This window comes from Pleurodeles waltl, chromosome 4_2 (genome assembly GCF_031143425.1).
Source record: "Pleurodeles waltl isolate 20211129_DDA chromosome 4_2, aPleWal1.hap1.20221129, whole genome shotgun sequence".
Lineage (NCBI taxonomy): Eukaryota > Metazoa > Chordata > Amphibia > Caudata > Salamandridae > Pleurodeles > Pleurodeles waltl.
The window spans coordinates 836577764-836600071 of record NC_090443.1 but is presented as its reverse complement, the minus strand read 5'-3'; the positions used below and the strand labels follow the sequence as shown (position 1 = coordinate 836600071).

General features: G+C 42.6%; 1 protein-coding gene across 2 annotated transcripts in view; it reads right to left on the bottom strand.

Moving 5' to 3' along the window:
- Positions 1-22308, bottom strand: part of LOC138293368 (cytochrome P450 2J2-like) — a 271463-nt gene that overhangs the window by 143180 nt on the left and 105975 nt on the right. For both annotated transcript variants that reach the window (XM_069232563.1, XM_069232564.1), the window contains exon 3: positions 20704-20853. In XM_069232563.1, the coding sequence (XP_069088664.1) occupies positions 20704-20853 (150 nt within the window). The remainder of the gene's footprint in view (positions 1-20703; positions 20854-22308) is intronic.

Sequence of the window (22308 nt, the reverse complement as noted above, 5' to 3'; positions counted from 1 at the left end):
ACCTGGTGCACCCCCAGACAACCTGGAACCCTTTATGGGTCCTGAATGCCAACTCCTTCAAGCCCCAGCTTGAGGGGTATGAAATCACTATGGTCTTGGTAACAGGTGGAGGAAAAATGAGATCAAACCTATTCCAGACCTCTAAAGAGCAAGATGGTCAAGTGGAGGGTGTGATCCTCTCCCCCACACTGACCCCAGAACAAGAGAGAGAGAGTGGCCAGTTACTAGGGCTATTCTCCTCATTGCTCTCATTTACCCCTGGGGTCATCACTTGGTGTACCCATGACATCAATACAGGGGGTAACATCTCTGTTAGAATAAAATCTACAAGCTGTCTGATAAAATGAGTCAGTATCAAGGATTAAGGGCTTCATTCTGAGACTGGCGGTCACTCAACTGTCAGACTTGCGGTGGCAGTCAGGACAGCTGCTGCTGTGACGGTCTGACTTCCATATTATGACCGTGGCGGTCTGTCCGCCAGGGTTACGCCGTCTCCACCGGGATTGGAGATCCAGACAGGCTGACGTGGTGGAGGTCGGAATCAGCCAGGGTGGCGCTGAATGCCCTGAGCCTGGTTCTCCACCAGCCTTTTCATGGCGGTAAAGTCTGGCAAAGAATAGGTGCAGGGGCCACGGGGCCCTGCACTGCCCATGCACTTGGCATTGGCAGTGCAGGGGTCCCTCTTCCCAGCACCCTCGCAATTCTCACTGAGTGGAGCACCCTGCGGCTGCAGCACTGCCGCCGGCTCGATTATGAGCCAGGGACAATATTGCCACCACTTTCACCCTGGAACTAAGGCTTCTGCCCGTCAGCCCAGCGGGAAAGTCGTAATGGGCCCAGTGGGGAGGTAGCCAGCATGGCGGCAACCTCCCTGCCGGAAGATCAGCGGATGGGTTATCCCATCCGCTGAACTCATAATGAGGCTCCAAGTGTCAAAGATGCTGAAATTAGGGGTGATTGAGCACTTCATTAGCCCATGGTCCAGTCCCCAGGGCCCATCTCAGATTTGGTATCAAGTTACTGCCAAATTGCCTTGGCAGAGGCGACCATGGTGAGGTCGACAATTCTCCACCCCAGAGGGCCGCTTTCAATTCAGAGTGATGCACTTTGGATTAAAATATGCCCCTTGCCACCTTCCAGAGGTTGGTAAACTGGGTGCTAGCTGGGTTGGGGGACTTCAGCATGCCTACCTGGATGGCAATGTTGTTTTCAGTTCCTGCTGGGATGACCATCTGCATCACCTCCCTGATGTGCTTTAGGCTCTGCAACAACCAGGCCAGACTGTCAAGGCCAGTAAGTGTCAGACTGGGCAGGGTTCAGTGGTGTCCTTGGGCCACCAGGTCAGTAGGGGCAAAGTGCACTCATTCAGCGAAGATACAGACCATTATGGCTGGAAAGTCTACTAAAACCAGACCCAGGTGAGATCTTTCTTGGGCTACACTGGGTACTATAGGAGGGTTATTGAAGTGTATAGCACCACTGTTACCTCCTTAACAGAGCTGACTTCTAAGAAGAAACCCAAGATCTGGACAGAGGTGTGTCAGAAGGTATTTGGACAAAATATTGAGTTATAAGTATTAAAATGCAGAAATATCAGAAAAAGATATTGTGATACAAAAATATTGTTGTGAAGAAAATCATTTTGTTCAGGTAATATTGTTTTCAAGAATATTGTTGCTGTTCATATCATTTTCGATAATATAGTTGTAAAGAATATTGTTTTTTAATTACTTTAATGTATTTTAGATCATATATTGATTTTATGTTTTATTTTTATTTGCATAAATGTTATTAACATTTTGAAATATAATTTGGAATTTTAAGGGATTTTAAATATTGAATGTAATTGTTAATAGTAATTTATAGTGTCATAGCTGGATGTTGGGTTCGTAGGAGGAGAGGGTGAGTAAGTTGATAAAGTAATCATTAATGATTAAGTAATTATGTGCTTGATATTATGTATATTACATAACACTGATTTAATTAATTATATTTTAGGTGTGGGTTGCTATGTTTGTTGGGGTATAACGGTGGTAATTTAGTTAGGTAATAATTAATTAACAATCATGTTTTAAATTATTTTATAATTGATTAATAATTATATACATTATGTACTGTTCATTTATTTTATTTAAATATTAGCTGTGTATTGGTGGATTTGTAGGGGTTTAAGGAAGAAAGGTAACTAGCTCATCACCAATTAACAATTATTTTTTAATTTATTGATTATTAATTATGTAAATTATGTAATAATCATTTATTTTAGCTACAGTTTAGGTGTGTGCTGCTGAGTTTTCTAGGGGTATGGAGTGGAAGTTACCTATGTAATTAATACATAATAACACATCAATAAGTTATTGTTAAATATTGGAGTGATTATTAATTATGTACGTAATGTTATACTGAAAATGTTTTGTTATATTTCAGCTGCAGGTTGCTGGGTTTGTAGGGGTACAGGATTGGAAATCAATTAAGTATTATTTGAAAATAAAATAATAATTCTAATTGTATAATTAAATATTGAATTGATTAATAATTATTTAAGTTGTGTAATAATATATATTAGCTATTTTTTCGGTACGGGTTGCTGAGGTTGTAGGCTTGCTAGGTGGGAAGGTAATTAAGTAATTATTAATTAATTAATAATTGTTAATTAGTTATTTAATTGAATATCGATTAGGTAAATTGTGTTATATGTATTTATTTATTGATTTAGTTATGGGCTGCTATTCATGTAGCAGTATTGGGTGACAAGTTAATCAAGTAATAAAGAAATAACCATCATTTTTTAATTTGAAATTAATTATTGCATTGTTTATGAATTCTGTAAATTGGTTAATTGTTTATATATATATATATATAAGCCAAGGTAACTCCAACAAAGGGCCTCTTTCCCCACAGGGGGGTGTGGAGCGTAAGCCAGCAGAGCACTACGGCAAATAATATCCACAGAGCAAACAAAGAAGTACGCTCACTCAGGAAAAAAGTGACATCAGGGATTTTTACTCCAACTATAAATTAAATTAAAAAATCAGAATATCGTTCAAAGATCAGATGAATGCCATCACTTCCTTCTCCTTCTTCACACTGAAATTACTCAGGAAAGTTTTTCCTTTCTTTCCTCATGAGCTGCAGAAAACAGTGGTACCACCTCTCATTTTCTCTAAATTGGACTACTGTAATGCTCTCTTCACCAACCTGCAGAAAAAACTTCTGAGCAAACTCCAGATCTTACAGAATTTGTCAGCCTGACTTTTACTAGGAATACCTAAACATCAGTTTACCACTCAAGCTCTGAACCAACTACACTGGGTTCCCATAAGGAAGCTTATTGATTTCAAGGCTTTATGCATCGCATTCCGGGCACTTCATAGCACTGGTTCCGACTATCTTAAATGTAGGTTCCAGTGGGATGTCCCTCAAGATCCTTACGATCATTCACAGCTAACAATGTAGTAGTCCTGAAATTTAGACTACTAAATTCAGGTGGCAGAATCTTTGTGTCCTGCACATCCAAACTCTAGAACACCATTCCATCTCACCTAAAACATTTGACAGGCTTATTTGTGTTTAGGAAAGTGCTTAAAACATGGCTTTTTAGCGAATAGGTTCTAACTTATACACCAGCTTGGATCTCTCTTTTCTTCGTCCTTCATGCCATTTCCTCCAATAGGTTTATATCAGTGCCTAGACGCCTTTGGGCATTAGTGTGCTTTATAAATGTAATTTTCATTTCATTTTATTTCAATTTTCATATGTACATATATATATGTATTTTATTGTTACATAATAATGTTTATATTATGAGTTTTTATTTGTTCTAAATGAATACGGTTATGCAAATATGTAATGTGTTTGAAGTGAAGTAGTTTACCTACTGTTGCTTAGATTGGAGTGAGAATATTAAATCTTACCCCTCCGAAGTCTAGCCCTTTCCCTACTGTTGAACAGACTGGAGTGGGAAAAGTAAATCTTACCTCGCCGAAGTCCAACGATTTCCATACTATTGCTTAGACTGGAGTGAGAATAGTAATTTTAACCCCTTTAAAGTACAACTCTTCCCCCATTTTTGCACAGACTGGAGTGGGTATAGTAAATTTTGCCACTCTGAAATCCAACACTGTCCCTACTGTTGCACAGACTGGAGTGAGAACAGTAAATTTTACCCCTCCAAAACCCAACTCTTTCCTCCCTATTGTTATGGTAATCGTGTATGTATTATTTCCAGATTTAAATACATTTATTTATAATAGGTGTTTATAATTGTAATTTTATAGTATGTGTTTAGATTTTATTTGTTTCTACATTTTTATAATTTATTTTTTTTGTATGTTTTGGAATTTAATAGTTATTATTTGTTATGCTTTATGTAATATATATGCAAGGTACTGTGAAAATGAAGTACACCAATATGAGAACAAGTACGTGGAAGACAAAAGTTGCTGCTCTTGCCACTGCCATGTTGTTTTATATCCCCATAATCAAGTTGAATTTCTTTGCGTGAACTCGACCAAAGGTATTGGTATTGTTGGAGTGCTTCGGCTTTACAGATGCCTAGCCCACTGACAGCTTGTAAAATTTGTGCTGAGGGTAAAAGAAAGGGGCTGAGGCGCACTGGCAGCACCTCATAATGTCACTGACTGTATTTAAAAAGAGGTTTTTTTGGGGTGGGGGTAATGCTAACAAGGTGGAGCTGTAATGCCAGGGGAGCTGAACCTCAACAAAGTTTGCATGGCACCGTTCACCATTTTGTTACACCGCAGTATGTAAGGGGGAGCTCTTAGGCCACGGGCTTTGGGGATCCGACTGAGGTATCGCGACTCTTGCTGTCTGAGTTGCAGGGCAGCATGAGCCTAGCATACCTCTAGGCGCAAATGAAGTGGACGTGGTGCCTCGAAAATGTGCCGTGAAACTTGCAAGCGAGCTGATATAATTCCCTGCTCCCAACACTGCCTTCTGTAGTTGGGTATCGTTTGTGCACTGATCGGGAGCGGTCCCTTGGCTGCATTGCTTGTTAGTAGTATCACACGAGTGAAAAGCGGAGTGTACAGCGATTCAGGCCATGCACCTTCAGGTAGCACAGACAGCAGCACGCGCTCAATAGCCGAACGAGAGAGAAAGAGTGGCAGACAGAAGAAGAAAGAAAGTGAGAGGAAAAGAGAAAAATAATTAGAGACATAGTGGGACACTCGGAGTAAGAGCGAAAGTAAGCGAGAGACAGATGGAGGAGGGAAAAACAGCAAAGAAAAGAAAATGGAGCAGAGGGGGTGAGAAGAAGAGCAGAAGAAACAGAGAGAGAAAGAGATAGCAAGAGAAGAAAAGGTTTATTTATTGGAGTGCGGGGCATCACCCTCTGGTTTGTGTGCTCCATATTGAATGTTTACTTAGTACTTTATTGTTTTATTCAATTCAGTGTGCGGAATGGCTGGGGCATAGTTGACCTTGTCAGGTGCCGGCCCCCCTGGGATGAAGTGCGCATGTCAGGTTTGACGGGTGCCTTACTCTGACCAGCCCGACATGTGCACTTGTTCCTCACCTACCTGCACAATGTAGGAGCCCAGGGAGTTTCTGCCACAGCCTCCAAGTCTCCTAAGAAGCATTGGCAGAGGCTGACTGAGCCAATCAGTGCGCTGCTCTCATGGTGGGGAGGAGGGGGTTGAGGGCCAAGCTGGGTCGTCACAAGTTCCATGCATGTGCGCCTGGATGCACGATGAGAGAGATGGTCCGGACCGGGAGCACACGTTGAGTCATTAAGAATTTAGATGTTTATTGATATAAGCACAGGTGCTCTCTGCCCTTCTCACTCTACCCTCCTCCAGGTGGCATGCAACTTCCCGAGCTCCTGCATCACTCGCGCCCAGTCCCAAAGTTTCTTAAGGTTGAATTTCTGTGGGGAGAAAAGGCGTGCTGTGGCTAACTGCCAGCCGAGAGCACAGACAGATACTCTGCCTGGCTGCGCTAGCCTCTCTTAATTTGTCAAGTCATTTTGTTTCCTGGTGCTTTTAGATTGAAAGTTAGGGTCAAACTCACACCTGTTAAGTGCCCCTGTGTGATCTATTTTTTTAAGAGAACAACCCTTTGCGTTGTCATACTTTTTGGTCATCTTTACAGCGTTAAAGCCAAAACTACAAAAAGCACACAAGAAAGTACAGGGTTCAAAGAGAGCTCTAAGCTGTGGAAAGTTTCCTAGTAGCTCTTCGACCCTATTAGGTAAGTTGATGCTGGTCCACCTAGTCAGTAAAGGTAACTTTCCTTCCCCGTCCACCACCTCCTAACCTCGACTCTCCACAGTACCCACCAGCATCAACTTAACTAATAGGGTCGAAGAGCTACTAGGAAACTTTCCACAGCTTAGAGCTCTCTTTGAACCCCGTACTTTCTTGTGTGTTTTTGGTTTTGTATTTTGGAAGATCAGTACGGTGTTGTTCCCTTTGGATATACATATTTTTTTATATCCTCAACTATCCCTTACCCTCCAGTTGTGTTACGAAAGCCAAAACTACTACAACTTCCAGAATGCAGCATGCTGTAAGCTTAAAAGCCAGTACTGACTGAAAGGGCCACGCGTGACATGGTGGCAGCTAAGTGGGAACTGAGGCCACTAACTCTTAGACTCTTTGGTCTCTTTGCAAGCCTAGCACCAAAATAAGAGACGGTTGGGCACATATTAATGGTTGCTTTGTGGAATAACTCCACTAAGTGCAAACAGAGCAAAAACATATATTGTATCAGACATACCAGAATTGGCTACAGGGTGGTGTAAAGGAGATGGAACTCAGACATGCGGATGTCCTAATTCCAGACTGTTGTAAATAATACTGTTTAGATATGTAAAATGGTCGGGGTGTATTTAATGCATAGCTCACATTGTGAGATGAACGGCTTGCACGCGTTGCTATAAATAATGTAACAGTTTGAAAGGAGTCACTGATGACGCCCTTTGCCGCAATGTCACCGGTAATGTCAGTAGATTTAAAATGGGCAGGTTTATTCATATAGCTCAGCCGGTAGGGCGCATGCTGCAATGTTTTGTGTGTTTCCTGTTGGTCGCTGGTTTATTTTCCAGCCAAGTATGTTACAGTTTCTGAAGATTCACACACCATTGCCTTTAGTAATTCAAAATATCTATTAAATAATCGCCTAGAGGCCATCCATCCCCTGTGCACTGTGTAAATGGTCAAATCAAAATTACATTCCCTGCTCAATAAATCTGTGGCCTTTCTGCCGGTGCGACGGCGATTTCCAGCAGACATGATGATGTCCGTCCATAGCACAGCCTTTCTGCTGGAAGATGCTATTTCAAAGCCCTGATCATTGTGTCAGAGAGACACAGCGCTCTGGGCTTTGACATAATGCTAAGGAAGAGTTTTTTTTTTTTTAAATCAATCCCTGGCACCATTACCATGCAGCAAAACAATGTGTATTTATTTTCCTCTTCTTACTAGACAATTTGACACCTCTGTTTTCTCGCTGGAGGCTGTTATAAACAGTGAATAATAAAGTATCTAAAGCTGTTCCTCCATAAGAAAATATTTCAATTTTTCTTCTTGACAGAAATGTAGTAATTCATTTAGACACAGTTCTTAATTCTGCTTTGTTTACCAGCAAACAGTCTTTCCATTTAGGCAAAGCAGCACTTGCATAAGAAGCCAAATTAAGTGGGGTCTAAATTCAAGAAAACAATTTAATAATATACAAAAACGAGGGCACCAATTTAATAGTTTTCCTATGGCACCAAGGCTGACAATTAGACGAGGCCTACCCCTAAAGAGCAGATCTCATCAGCTTCACCGCTTTTCCCACACCTTCATGGCACAAATATTCTCTGGGCCTATGATAGGCATGCAATCATCTGTTTTTCTCCACAGCATCTACATCCATGATTTACGTGTAAAAAGGTTCTTTGTGTTGCAGAATACCTAGGAAGTTTGTGACCGTGAATCAAGCACCAGCACTGAGCTAAACATCCAATATTATGTTCACAGCTCGCAGCTTTAAAAGGATTTGTAAATGAGGAATGAACAAACAAGTTTGAGGTGAATGTCTAAAAAAAAGCCCAGGTTACAAAAAGCGTGAATACCAACCAGGTATTGGAATAAAGGAGATAGGATAAAGAAATCCCTTTTTCTGTGTGTGCTGTGGAGAGGCATTTCATGATAGAAAGCATGTAAAGGTATGGCATAATCAAATCTGCTTTCTCACTAAATTCATATTCTTTCAAATGCACCATTTGTCAATCTTTTTTCAATTTTTTCTCGGGAGGAGGATCCAGCCTGGGCACCACATTTGTCCATTAAGCTTGCTTGCTCTGCTTGCTACATAGTCATACCCAAATGTTACGCCTCACCGCTTTCAGATGTCACCAGCCGCCACTAGAAGGAAGACAAGGCAGGCAAGAGATATGGGAGAATGTGAAAGATGAATTTGATGATTTTTGATGCCTTGGCTCGTGCTTTGGCTCTTAGAGTCAAGCCAGACTCCAAGCTGGGCTCTTCAAACTCTTTCTCTGGCTCCCTCACCTCTCCCCCCAGATTTCTGACTCCCATTGTTTGGCTTCTCACATCTCTGATGTTGCATGGTATGTTCGGAAGGTGCACTATTTCTGAAAGGACGCTCAGATTTTGGGAGGATGGTTGGCCATTCTTTACTAGTACCGCTGTTTCTGTTAAGAGCGTCTCCTCTGCCATAGACATAAGGATTTCATTTTGTTTGTATTTGGCTGTTACCAATGCATATGAATCATTACAAGAGCGGGTTGATGCGTCAGTGCGAGCAATGTTTTTATCTGGTATTCCAGTAGTGATTGGGTGCACATTGCTTCTTTTTGGCACAGATAGGAGTCACTCATTTTCACCCATATATTGGCTTTACCGGCTGCCCAAACCACTTGTGCTGAAGTCAATGAGTATTTTTTTCGATAGGTATATATCATCTCCATGGGCCATGTAAAATCTGACTTGAGGTCTCCTAGCAATCCCTGCTCTGGCTGGTTGCGAGCTATCGGAGGACGTGATCAGGGGCTGCTTTAGAGCTGGTGGCGTCCAGTGCAACAATCTTTGTTGGTGCCCCCACCCCAAAAACCTCACTACACTACTTATCTCTCCATGGCCCCTCTCCCCCACGCCTTTCATTTGCTTTACAGCGCTACTCATGCCAGTGTAGGGTGCCAGAGCACTTTACATCACACACACATCATACATATGTAAATCAGTCTAGCGCGGAAATGTTACAAATGACAATGAGGATTACAAGGTGTAGGAGTCACATGTCAGGGATACTAGTAGGCAGTATATTTTAAGAGTGTTCAGTCTGAAGAATCACAAACTCAGGTTTTAAAACGTACCACAGTTACTGACCTTACTAATAATTATGTATTTCTACCCAAATTCATAGTTTTTAGCAACATCTTAGGCCTCTGGCTTTGGGGTCCGAGCCCAGGTGTCTGCCGCGACACAGCCTTCACATGGCTGCCCATAGCAGATGGCGATATTTGGCCCGAATCGCATTTATTGGAGCGCTTCAGCTTTACAGATGCGTGGCCCAGTAATGTGCAATATTGGGCCTTAGAACTCCATTTCACCGAGCACGTATTAGACCCATGTGCTAGTGTTAAAATGGTGCAAACACAAAGTTTGCCCCCTTTACAGCCAGTGCAAACAATGCTTGCTTGCACTAACACCTATCAGAAACTGAGTGCACATCGCATTCACTCCTGTGTCTCAGTAGCCCTCCTATACAAACAATAGCAAGTAAAACGGGATAAAATGCAAACTGTTACTTACTACCCGATGTTATCTCATCCAAATTACAAATAATGGCTCATTATGGGGAATATTACAATACTACAATAAATATTTCCCACTTTGTATACATTATTTGTTAGGATTTTTTTATAAAGCACTAAACTGCCATCTTACTATAACTTTGAGACACCGTGATGTTTAATAATAAAAGAGCAAGACATTTATAGACCTGTGCTTAGCATATACTCAGTGAGAGGTTTCTGTTTCTACGTTTTCATTGAAGCATTAGCAATGTGGTTTGCACGGGAATATGCCCCTGGAAAGGACTGGGGTGAAACGTAGCTGCACAAACACACATATAAGCTCTGTTTTTGCTGATTGCTTTTCCACCTAGTTTATTACTAGTATGTGCATCTGCATGACCCTTTACTCCGGTATTAGTAAAACGTGACAAGTCTTATCGATGACAAGCCTGCCTTACAAATACTTTATTACATACAAGCTTGATCACTGGAGTTATGTGACAGGGAAGGGCCAGGTTTTGCAGCAGGGCTGACTACATTATGTGGCAAGAGTATACATTTTTCAATAGTCTTACTTCTTTACTTTGTCAGTTTAAAAAATGCTCATAAAATAAAATACATTCTGGGTAATGGTTTCACCTCATGAGCACCAATTTAACACCAAAATCCAACAACAATCAAAAGAAAGTTAACCACTCGCCCTTTGCAAAGAGTCTTCCACTGTGCGGCAACACTTGCCACTGAGTTTATAGTAACTTTTGATGTATTTGATATAGAAACAATATTATTGGAGAAAATCTGTAGATTGTGCAACAGATGATGGATTATGTGTCAAATTCATCATGGATTATGTGGCAAATGTGACAAATTCATAGTTATACGGTGAGTGCTGCAGCCGCAAAATTGCATAATTCCAGTTGCCTTGCATATAAGTTATTATTATAATACTAGGCATTATGTTTTAGATTTCTCACACATGACATCATCAGGGTTACTTCCAATGCACACTTGCCACTTGTGTAAATCATTTTGTTTTAGCTTGTTCCCCCAGTTGGTGTGCTACCGCACATCAATATTGTGGCGCAGCAAGTCTTCTACATGCATCCATTGTTGGGCTTGTCTCTATGTCATCAGATGAACTGTTCTGCAAGCCAGGCTACTGCAGATGTCGCCAAAGAGATGTTGCCAATGTTCCCTCCCATAGCATCGGCCATGTGATCAGATAAAAAGCTTCCCTGCCTGATATATATGGCTGCGTGAGTGCTGGGTTATAGTGAGGTAACTGAACAGAGACCTCTGTGTACAGCACAATTCTCCTGAGCCCTGTCGCTGTCAGTGTCTTTATGGCCTGACAAATGGCTGGCAGCCTACAAGCTGGCGCTCTTTGAAGCAAGAAATATTTGTTCTGATTTTAGCTTGGCCACTTGAAATGTTGTGCGATCCGTCTAAAATGACTTTAACTCTCTGCCCTTCATTCTAAAAATTCTCAAAAAAAGTGAAAGACATTAGAAAATGATTAAACATTTGTCTCGATTGTGACACAAGCAATGTCAAACTGTATTTAGGTTTGTCTTTATCATAATGCTTGGTTCGAATCCACACCATATAACAATAGCTTAAAAGCGAATTATAAGCAATATGCTTTACAATATAAATTTGCAATTCCTGTTTGCAAACATGCATTCAGTCTAACTCACTCTCTCTGCCCTCCTCTCTTTTCCTAATAGTGCATGAGATTTCCCTCAAAGAGAACCAATAAAACAATAGTACATCAGATGTACAATAGTGCATACTGGAAATCCGTCTATGGCCATTATGATTGATCTAGTTCTAATGGTGTCACCGTCAGTCAAGGAGCAGGAAAGAAAAAGAGGATACATAACCCAACCTCCTTTGCTGCTCTTGCTCCCCCAAAACACAACACAACACAACAACCACAGTGTTTAAGGTAAGGAAACTGATGCTATATTATTTTTACATGTTAGTTAAGGGTATGTAGTCTACATTGTGGGTGGGGTGGGTGCACATCAGTCTCAATTTGAGGCATGGCACTGTTTAATCAATAACAAAGGTAGAATGAAATGTTGGGCATTCCAATGAAGTCAGTGTATTGGCTTAGGGATTATGATGGCTGGCATAGCATTCCGTTCCAACATTACAATGTTTGTCTTTCTGTTTCTTCCTTTCTAATTTAAAACATTCTAACTTCAGTGGATGGAATGTAATAATATCTGTACAGCCCAGCTGCCTTTGGCCATACTGGTTGGTTAAAGGTCCTTTCCTTGTCTTCATATAGGCCCTCACTGTTGGAAAATGGATTATTGGTAAGGGCAGGTAGGTACCTACACTTAGCAATAGGCCACTAACCTCCACTAAGGTCCAGTTAGGTCTCAGTAAATTAAACCCAGCTCAACCCTTGGTAGCTTGGCAACGATCGTCAAGGCTTAACTTAGGAGACAAAGTGTAAAGCATTCAAATATCACAAAACAGTAATTAAATAAAGCACAGGTAACAGTTTAAAAATCCAAAACCAATTTATAAAAATAGATTATATTTTTATCTTTAAAATGACGCCAAAACGAATAAAATCAGATAAGGGGAACCGGAGATATGAATTTGTAAAGAATTATTATTTTTTTAGCGCCTAGAAACAAAAAGCGCCAATCGGGTCATCTGGTTGCACCTTAACCGGGGCAAAGTCAAAGTTTCAGGCCGACCGCGATGGAGCCCTGCTCGGCTACAGGCCGCGGGAGGCCTAGGTTAAAAGTTTACCTTCACACTTAGTCTCTTTTTCGAAGATTTTCTTCAGCGGGACGTACCTGCCAGTCCAATCCGACCTCCTGGAGCCCTTCTCAGGATACGCGATGCTGGAATCCTCGGTGGATATTTTTACCTTCGGACTTAGTCGTTTTTTCGAGGTGAAAATCCTTCGACCGGGGTAAACCTGGATCTTGATCCAACGTCCATGGAGCCCTCCTCGGATACGCTGGCTGGGAGGTCCCGTCAACTTTTTACCTTCGGACTTAGTCTCTTTTTCAGAGATTTTCTTTCCCGGGACGAACCAGCAAATCAGGCCGGGTCGCGGTTAAGGCAAGCCAGCTAGAGTTGCCGCGGCGGGTCGGTCCCTCTATGGAGCTTTTTTACAAAAGTTGTCCAAACTTCTAGGGCTTCTCCCAGATGTCCTTTTAAGGTTCTTTTGGGGTCCACAGCTCTCCCCAAGGGTCCAGAAGTTCTGAGATGGTCCTGGGGGGAAGGGGGGTGCGGACTACAACTCCCAGAATGCACCTGGCACAAACTCCTTTTTGGCCACTGAACAGTGGTCAGCTGGTCGCTTTCTTCAGGAGTTGGTGCAGGGGACTCTGGATAGCAATTTTTCACCTGTAGCAAACAGGGAGTCCCTCCTTGAACCAGTTGAAGCCAGGCAAAGTCCTTGTTGTGGTGAAGCCCAAGTGTGCAGCTGGTGCAGTCCTTTTGAGTGCAGGTTCCAGGTGCAGGCCAGGGGTCCAGCAGGGCAGTCCTTTTTCTTCTGTTGTTCTTCCTTGTTGGATGTGGTAGGGAACTGAGGTGTGGGTGCAGGTCTGCCAGTTTTATCCTTGCTCCTGGGTGAAAAGCAGGGGGGTCCTGGTTCTCCAATCAGGTGCAGGGTCCTTCCCCCTGTGATGACCACTTCCTGGGAAATGTGGCAAAAATCAATCCCAGGAGGCAACATTCTCTAAAAATCCATCATGGATGAATCTGATTTTTGGAGGTTACATCTGGCTGAGCCCACCCACTGGTGTGGCTAAAAATCATAAACACACCCCTCTCCTGCCCTCTCCTAATCTAATCAAGGGGGCACCTAGTTGTCTGGGGTTGCAGGATGTGGGGTTGTTGCTGGTTGCTCCAAATGTCTTTCTCTGCCTTTGAAGAGCAGTTTGGCAGCCCTCCTCCTTCCTGTCTCACCATCTGCTGAGGGGAGATTCCTTCCCACAGGCACATTCCTTTGTGTGAAGCCAGGCCACTGCACACCTCATCAAGGCAGCTTGGCCAAGCTACTAGAGGCTGGCCTATCAGAGCACAGCAGCAAAAACAATGCAGGGCTGAAATTGGCAACTTTTCAGGTAAAGTTTAAAACTCTTTACCTGAACAAGTTATATTAAATCCCACAACTTGAAGTTGTGGGATTTATTACAACAATGAATTTGATACCAAATTCTTGGTATGCATCATTTAAGGAAACTTAAAAAATTTAAATAAAGTCTCCCCATTCTAGCCTATGAAGGCCATTTACTACAATGAGGGAAAAACGAATTTGGCTGTTTTTACCTCACCAGGGCTTATAAAACTATTTTTATAAAGTCCCTGCTTATAGTTACATGGCACCCAGCCCTGGGGGCACATAGGGCACACCTTAGGGGTGACTTATATGTAAAAATAGGGTAGTTTAGGACTTTGGTACTACTTTTAATTCCAAAGTCGAATTTGCATATAACTTTAATTTAAAAGCAGCCAGCAAGGCAGGCCTGCCTTTAAAATGACACTGGGCACCTCAGCAGTGCACCTATGGGTGCACCACCTATGCTGTGGTCCCTAAACCTACATGCCCTACCATATACTAGGGACTTATAGGTAGGTTAACTTAGCCAATTATAATTAGCCTAATTTGCATATCCATTTTACACAGAGCACAGGCCCTGGGACTGGTTATCAGTACCCAGGGCACCATCAGAGTCAGGAAAACACCAGCAAAAAGTGGACAATGGGGGCAAAAAGTTAGGGGGCCTCTGCAATCAGCCCTGTTTTCCCACACTCACCCATGGCTTGAGATATATATCTCTGGTTCAGGGCCTTCAGCAACCAGTATTTATGGCACACCGAGGCAACAGGCAATAAGGCTATATTTTTCACTGTCATGTTGTAAAGAGGAGCTGTTGGAGACATATTCCTATAATACACAAGATATGCATTTATAAAGACATGAGTTATGTTTTTGCACAAAACCTTACACATTTTACTTTGATTATTGACAGGTAACTTACATATTGGTAAGATACCATGAATACAGTATGGAGCAGCTACTTGCGGAGCCATTCCTTGGACTGAGACATGAAGACAAACTAATTGTAAAACAATTAGGACCTGACCGACCAGACCTAAAACTACAACAAAGTGCCCAAGACAGCAAGGGGAAGACACAAAGACATACAGGGGGTCATTCTAACTCTGGTGGGCGGCGGAGGCCGCCCGCCAGAGTTCCCCCCTCCAGAATACCGCACCGCGGTCAGTAGACCGCTGCGGTTATTCTGTGTTTCCCGCTGGGCTGGCGGGCGACGGCCAGAAGGCCGCCCGCCAGCCCAGCGGGAAACCCCCTTCCCACGAGGAAGCCGGCTCCGAATGGAGCCGGCGGAGTGGGAAGGTGCGACGGGTGCAGTTGCACCCGTCGCGAATTTCAGTGTCTGCTAAGCAGACACTGAAATTCTTTGTGGGGCCCTCTTACGGGGGCCCCTGCAGTGCCCATGCCATTGGCATGGGCACTGCAGGGGCCCCCAGTGGCCCCACGACACCCCATACCGCCATCCTGTTCCTGGCGGGCGAACCGCCAGAAACAGGATGGTGGTATGGGGTGTCTGAATCCCCATGGCGGCGCAGCAAGCTGCGCCACCATGGAGGATTCATGAGGGCAGCGGAAAACCGGTGGGAGACCGCCGGTTTTCCTGTTCTGACCGCGGCCAAACCGCCGCGGTCAGAATGCCCTGCGGGGCACCGCCAGCCTGTTGGCGGTGCTCCCGCCGACCCTGGCCCCGGCGGTCAGTATCACCCCCACAGTCTCAAACTCCTGGTACACATAAGTTGATTGGTTTACAGAGGGTACTTCAGCAAATTCTCTGTTCTGCTTCCCTTACTTGCTGTTTGGTGGTGATATTCCATGGACAAAAAAATGAGTAACCGACTTGAAGCATTTCTCAGATAAAATAAAGAAGCATGCACACTCGAGAATCCATATGGAAAACCTGACAAGACTGGGAATATTGGGAGACATGCTGACTGAACCTCACATAAGCGCTGCATACCAGAAATCAATAAAGAAACACAATGAAGCTGTCAGTAGGAATAGACAAATACTGTCAAAAAGAATTGATTGTATTCATTTCTGTGGTGCTTTTGAACTGACATTATGAGGGCATGATGAATCTGAAAGCTCCTCAAATCCTAGTATATTCAGAGGTCTTGTGGATGTAATAGCAAGCATAGACAGTGAAATGGAAGCACATTTAGCAAGTGCTACAGTCTTTAAGGGCACCACTAAAATAATACAAAATGAACTTCTTGAGTGTATGGTAGAGATAAAAAAGATATATTGTCCAACTGTTGAAAACTACAGACTTTGTGGCTATTCATGATGATGATGACACCACTCATGTGGCCACTAAAACACAATCTGTATTAATCTTTCGGTACCTTGGCAATGAGAGTAAAGTTGTAGAGAGGTTCTATGGTTTGACACATTTAAGAGACCCTCGTGCAGAAACCATTGCTTCAGCTATAGTCTGCGAACTGAACTTGATTTTTCCGGTACCTCCTCAAAGACAAAGACTTACTGCATAAAGCTACAATGGTGCTTCAGTAATGAGTGAATCTTTGGTGGATTACCAAAAAATTAGAGATGTGTACCCTAGTGCCCATTATGTGCACTCTTATGACCACCAACTTAATCTTATTATGCAACAAGCAGTAGCTAAGATCTCTGAGGCACAACATTTCGTTTTGGATGTAGCAGGCATGACAGCATTGTTTTCAAGTTTCCCCAAAAGAAAGGAAATACTTCAGGACATTGTGGCCATAAGGCTTCCAAAGGGATCCCCAACTCGTGTGAAATTTCACATATGTACAATCATACTAATATTCCAATATAGGGTTGATCCTGAGAAATGTTTCCACACCATAGAAGCCAGTGGTGACTTTGAATCCAAAAGTCGGAATGAGGCCCGTGACTTTGCTAGGACACTACACGACAGAAAATTTCAGTTCTTTCTGTTTTTGTTTCATTAAATAATGCCTCATGTACACATATTTTACAACCGGCTACATAAACGTGAAATAGACACTGTCTTTGTGCAAAAAGCAACCATTCAGTTTGTAACCAGCATGAACAAAGTCAGAGCAGGGATTGACAATTTAGACAGCAGACTGCCACACGATTCTAGTTTCTCAAACCAAAAAAAAAACATCAGCAGTCTGGTCCTAATTGCAAAGGAAATATGTGACACTGTAGTTCTGCATACAAAGGACATTTTTTCTTTTACAAAGCATTTAGTGAGTGCCACAATGCTGCAAAGGGATCAATTTGAAAAATTATGATAGTTCCTTCCCTGACCAAGCTAGCCTATGCTCAACAAAGAGGATCTGAGAACTGAGTTAACTGTACTGTATGGAATGCATGTATATCAGCAGGCCACTGGTGCCATTTCTTTGCTTGCCTTAATTCAGAAGCTTAATATGGACAAATCATTTACAGAGATTGTGGCTTTACTAAAAATAGTAATTTTCACTCCTCCGACAACAGTCGGAACAATGTTTTTCAACTTTAAACAGAATCAAGACATTCCTAAGGAACATCATGATTGAGGAAAGACTGAGGCCCTCATTACAACCCTGGCGGTCGGTGTTAAAGCGACGGTAATAACGCCAACAGGCCGGCGCTAAAAAAAATGGGATTTGGACCCTGGCAGTTACCGCCATCCCACACTGCCACTTTAACACACCGACCGCCAGGGTGGTAACGACCACTGGGCTGGAGACCCAGACCCGGCGGCCGTCACATTCCCACCCTCGGGATTACGACCTGGCCTACCGCCATGGTTTCCGTGGTTTTTGTACTGCCACCCCTCACCCCCTCACCAGAGTCCTCCACCACCCTCCCCCACCCGCTCCTGCCCCCACACATATACACACCCACATGTGAACCCATATACACACATGCATACCCACCCTCCACCAATGCATGCACACATACATACCCACACACCACAACATACACCAACATAGCTTGTCACACACATGCATAGACAACACACAACACTCACAATCACTCATTCATGCATGCAACTAACGCAACTCACACCCGCATGCACGCATCCCAAAACATACACCACCCCCACACACATATACGCAACACCCCCACCACCCCTCTCCGGTCGGAGAACCCGGCTTAACTGCTTGCAGGGGGTCCCCCGGCTGGAGACGGTCCGCGGCGCTGCTGTCAGCAGCAGCGTCCGCCAGCAAAACACCGCCAGGCCGTATCATTGCTCATGATACAGTCGGCGGTGTTTTGCTGGTGTGGCGGTGATGACCGTCGGCGGTGTTCCACCAGATTTCTGGTGGAATACCATCAGTGGTCATAATACGCGTTGACGGCTGGTAGCCACAGCGGCGGTATGTTGGCGGCCGTTGCAGTGGCGGTAGGCGATCAATACAGGCAATGTTGTAATGAGAGCCTGAATGCTTTAGCAATGCCCTCTGTAGAGAGAGACCTCGTTAAGAGAATCCCAGACTTTTAATATTCAAGTCATTGAGAAGTTTGCAACTATTAAAGATAGATATGCTGATTTTGTCTACTAAAGGTAAAAAATATGTGTTGTTAATCATAACATTACTTAAATGCTTGTGGTTTGTGATCTGCTCAGTTGTTTCTCATCTGCTGTACATATATTTGAGTCACTGAAATCACTGGTGTACGCTTGACTTCAATCTGTCTAACATTTACCATATGGTTGCACTGAAACTCAAAACTGAGCATTTGAGACATTGCAGAGTACATCATTTTCTGATTTTATTTTAGCAGCACCTTTTTCATTACGTTGTGTGCGTTTATAAAGCCATCTTTTCAACTGATATCTGATCCAAAACACCTATTTATTTTCTGATAACTTTGTTCTACTTGTGAAAATTAGAGGGGTGTTGCAGCAGGTCATGATGGCTTTGCTGGGCCTGCCGCTACTTCATGAACAACAGCTGCTTCATTTGCAATGTTTGTAGATGATGCAGCTGTTTTTGCTGATGTAGTGGACCAGCAAGGAGAGCAAATGGAGTTCCATCAGGATGGGGTGATGTGATCATATTTCTTCATCCCCTGAATGAGACAAGTGCCTTGTAGGTTGCCCTGCTGCCTTTTAATGTTTATTCCTTGCTGTCTCATTGTGACCAGTCCAACAAATCACAATAACTTGTATTTCCTCAGTAAATTTCACTTGTAAAAATATATCAATAAACAAGGAAATCTGTGTGGCACTCAGCATTAAAGTCTGTTATGAAGTTCTATGGTTATAGTGAATAAGTAGGTGCATACATCATTATCATATGAAATCTTTTTATTGATGTCATAACTACACTTTCACAATTGCCTTATTAACCTTCTTGCTTTCTCAAACTTACTTAGAAATGCACCATTTGCCCACTCTTGTTTTAAAGATTTTCTCGGGGAACAGCCCCCAAATCCCCAAACCCTCCTAATGACAGTTGGGCCCACTCGCTACGCTCGCTAGCAACTGGTCACTTGTCCAGAACTTTTACACCCCACCACTTTCAACTGTCACCAGCCACCACTGCCTCTAAGTTAAGTCTAAGGGCCAGATGTATCAAAAAATGTTGCACTCGCAAACGGCAAAATCGGCCGTTTGCGAGTGCAAAATAGTGGTCTGCAATGCATCAAAGGCATTCGCAGACCACAAAATAGAAAATCCAGGTCGCAAGGCAATTCTGCAAAAAATCGCAAATTGCGATTTTTCGCAGAATGGTATTTTGCACATGCAAAATACCATGGTCTGCAACCAGGTGGTAACCTGGTGCAAAATTTAAAAATGCATTTTTAAATGTAACATGTAAAGCACACATGCCCTTTTGGCATGTGTGTACTTTACATGTTAAAAAAAAAAATTGGGGTGCAGGAGAGGGGGCCTTAGGCCCCCAGCACCCTGGCCTATTGCATTTCCAAAATTGCGATTTCTGGTTCCGAAATCGCAATTTTGGAAATGCAAAAAATTCGCAGCTATTGGCCAACAGCTGCAAATGGGGCCAGTATCGCAATCTGCGATTCGGTAATTGCATTTGCGATTTTTAATAAATCGCTATTACCGATTCACAAATGTGATACATGGCCCTTTGCGAGTCAGTAATAGCGATTTCTTAAAAATCGCAATTACCGAATCGCAATGGGCCAGAATCATACATTTGGCCCTAAGTGCTTTGTGCCAAGCTATCAGAAGGTTAAGAACAGGTTCATTTATTGAGATGTGTGGTTCACCCTGACAAAGTCTGTGGTTATTTCTTTATGTGGAATCTCCCACCCTTCAACAAATTACCCAATTTCATACACTTGTAAATCCACATGATGCCTGCTAGTAGGTTTACGGCATAAAGATGCCACTCAGGATCAATCTTCTCTCAGAGTGTGCAGGACAAAGGGGTTAATGAGGAAATGAAAGGCCTATAAGTTGCACAACTTAATGAATTTGGTAGAAGGAATGACATATTTCCTGTAGTTTTATATCATTTCCAGTCTATGTATTAGTTCCCCACATGTGTAATTTTTTCAGTCAGCGATACTGGACGGTAAAACTGTTCATGTGAGGAAAAGTGGGTGCAGAAAAATAGCACCTGGTATTTCCATTTCTACGGGATCCATTCATCTCTTGTATTTGAGCGAACTTGCAGATCCCGCAGTCGAGTTTACTGATGTATTTCTGTGTGTAATTTTATTACACCCAATTAACTTCTCACAAGTAATTGGAACATTAGCACCTTGACCAAGCACTATTTTCTCCTATATCTATGGAGGGAGTGCTGTTAGACGTGCATGACAAGTAGCAATTAAAATGAAGTGAAAAGTAGGAAAAGAGAATTATGCAACTCAAGCTTATACGATTTACTATCTCAAGTGTTCCGTTCATGTGTATACTCACCTTTCTGTTCTTCTATTACTTCAGTTAGATACCTGATCTCCTCGTTTATTCGTTGTTCCAGGCTCTTTTTACCCATTCCAAAGTTCCTCAGGGCTGATAAAGCAAATCTCCTCTGTTGTTTCCAGGAATGCCCATTTGAATTAATCAATCCTGGGGGACAAAACTGCATTACAGCTTGTATATATCTTTATGGTTTGCACATATGACTGCAACAGTGACTGCTAGTGATATATTTTGTACATTAAATGATTTAACAAAACAATCAAGTTACACATGTGTGGTAAAAAGTAAAATAAATGTAAAGCTGCTTAAAAAGGGAAGAAGAACAAAGTAATGCAACGGTATTTTGAAAGTAATTAGTTGAATATATTTTCGAAGTATAGTTATGTCTTATTTGCTTTATGAAGTTCTGTGCAAGAGATGTTCGGTGCTCAAGCGATCACAAAGTGACAAAAACGATGGGAAAATAAGAAAGCAAGAGACTCCAGTACAACAAGAAAAAATGGTGGCACACACTTCACTGCATGAGTCCAGTAAGCATTATATATACACGATAATCAGCTGGTTCAATTGTTGGTAGTGTCAAGGGTATTTCAATCATTCATTGTCCATCTTCAGGACAGAGATTTTAGAGCAAAACATGCATATAATAAATTAAAGTGGAAGTCTCTATTAGAATTATGAGTGAGCAGGAATTGTATCTGCTGCATTTAAAAAAGCATTGTACCTCAGTGGCCGCATTCCAATGTTTTGTTTGGTAATCACAAACAATCTTCCAAAGCAGGGGTTTGTTTTATCAAAAACAAAAAGCAAATGGTCCCAACATGTGGCACTTAACAACAGAAAAAAAAAAATCAGACTGTCCCTTCTAAATAGGGCAGATGGCCTGATGCCATTATTCAGACGCCCCTTACTCCATTGAGCCATCAGAGTTTTCCAATGGTGGATCCTGCTAGGCAACCACAGCCAGAAAACTGACGAACTGCCCGACTCATAATTGAGAGGACGGACCAAGGGTTTGGTGGACAAAGCACTTTGTCCTGTTTCTGACGGACTACCACGTCTGCAATACTCTAAACCATGCCCTCTGTTCTTTACCAGTAAATGTTTTGTTGGGCAGGACCGGGCTCTAACCAGTCTCTTGATTTGGGATGTATGTCTCTCTGAAATAATCATTCGTCCACTTGCAGGTTACCTATATGCTGAGGAACAGACTGTATGGTAGAACATCTCTCTGGGCTTTTGGATAATTACTTGAGATCTGTAATAAAGTGTTACACTCTGCAGGTTTTCTAAATAAATGTTTTAGTAACTTGCCTGTCGACTTAGCCAACAACTAGTTATGTACAGCCTAGGAATCAATATCCAGACACACAACAGTAAATAGGGCCCTGAATCCTCATAAACCATAAATGAAAAATGGACCAGGGTGCTGTTAGGCTCACCAGTGCTCTACACGTGATTAGGGATGCATGAGTTGATCCACTTACTGAGCAGAGAAATACTACACCCACCAAAAATCTGCCAACCATGCTTAGTTACTCAGATGACAGACTGAAACCAATTAGGATAACTATTAGAATGGACCAGCATGGGCTGCTTAAA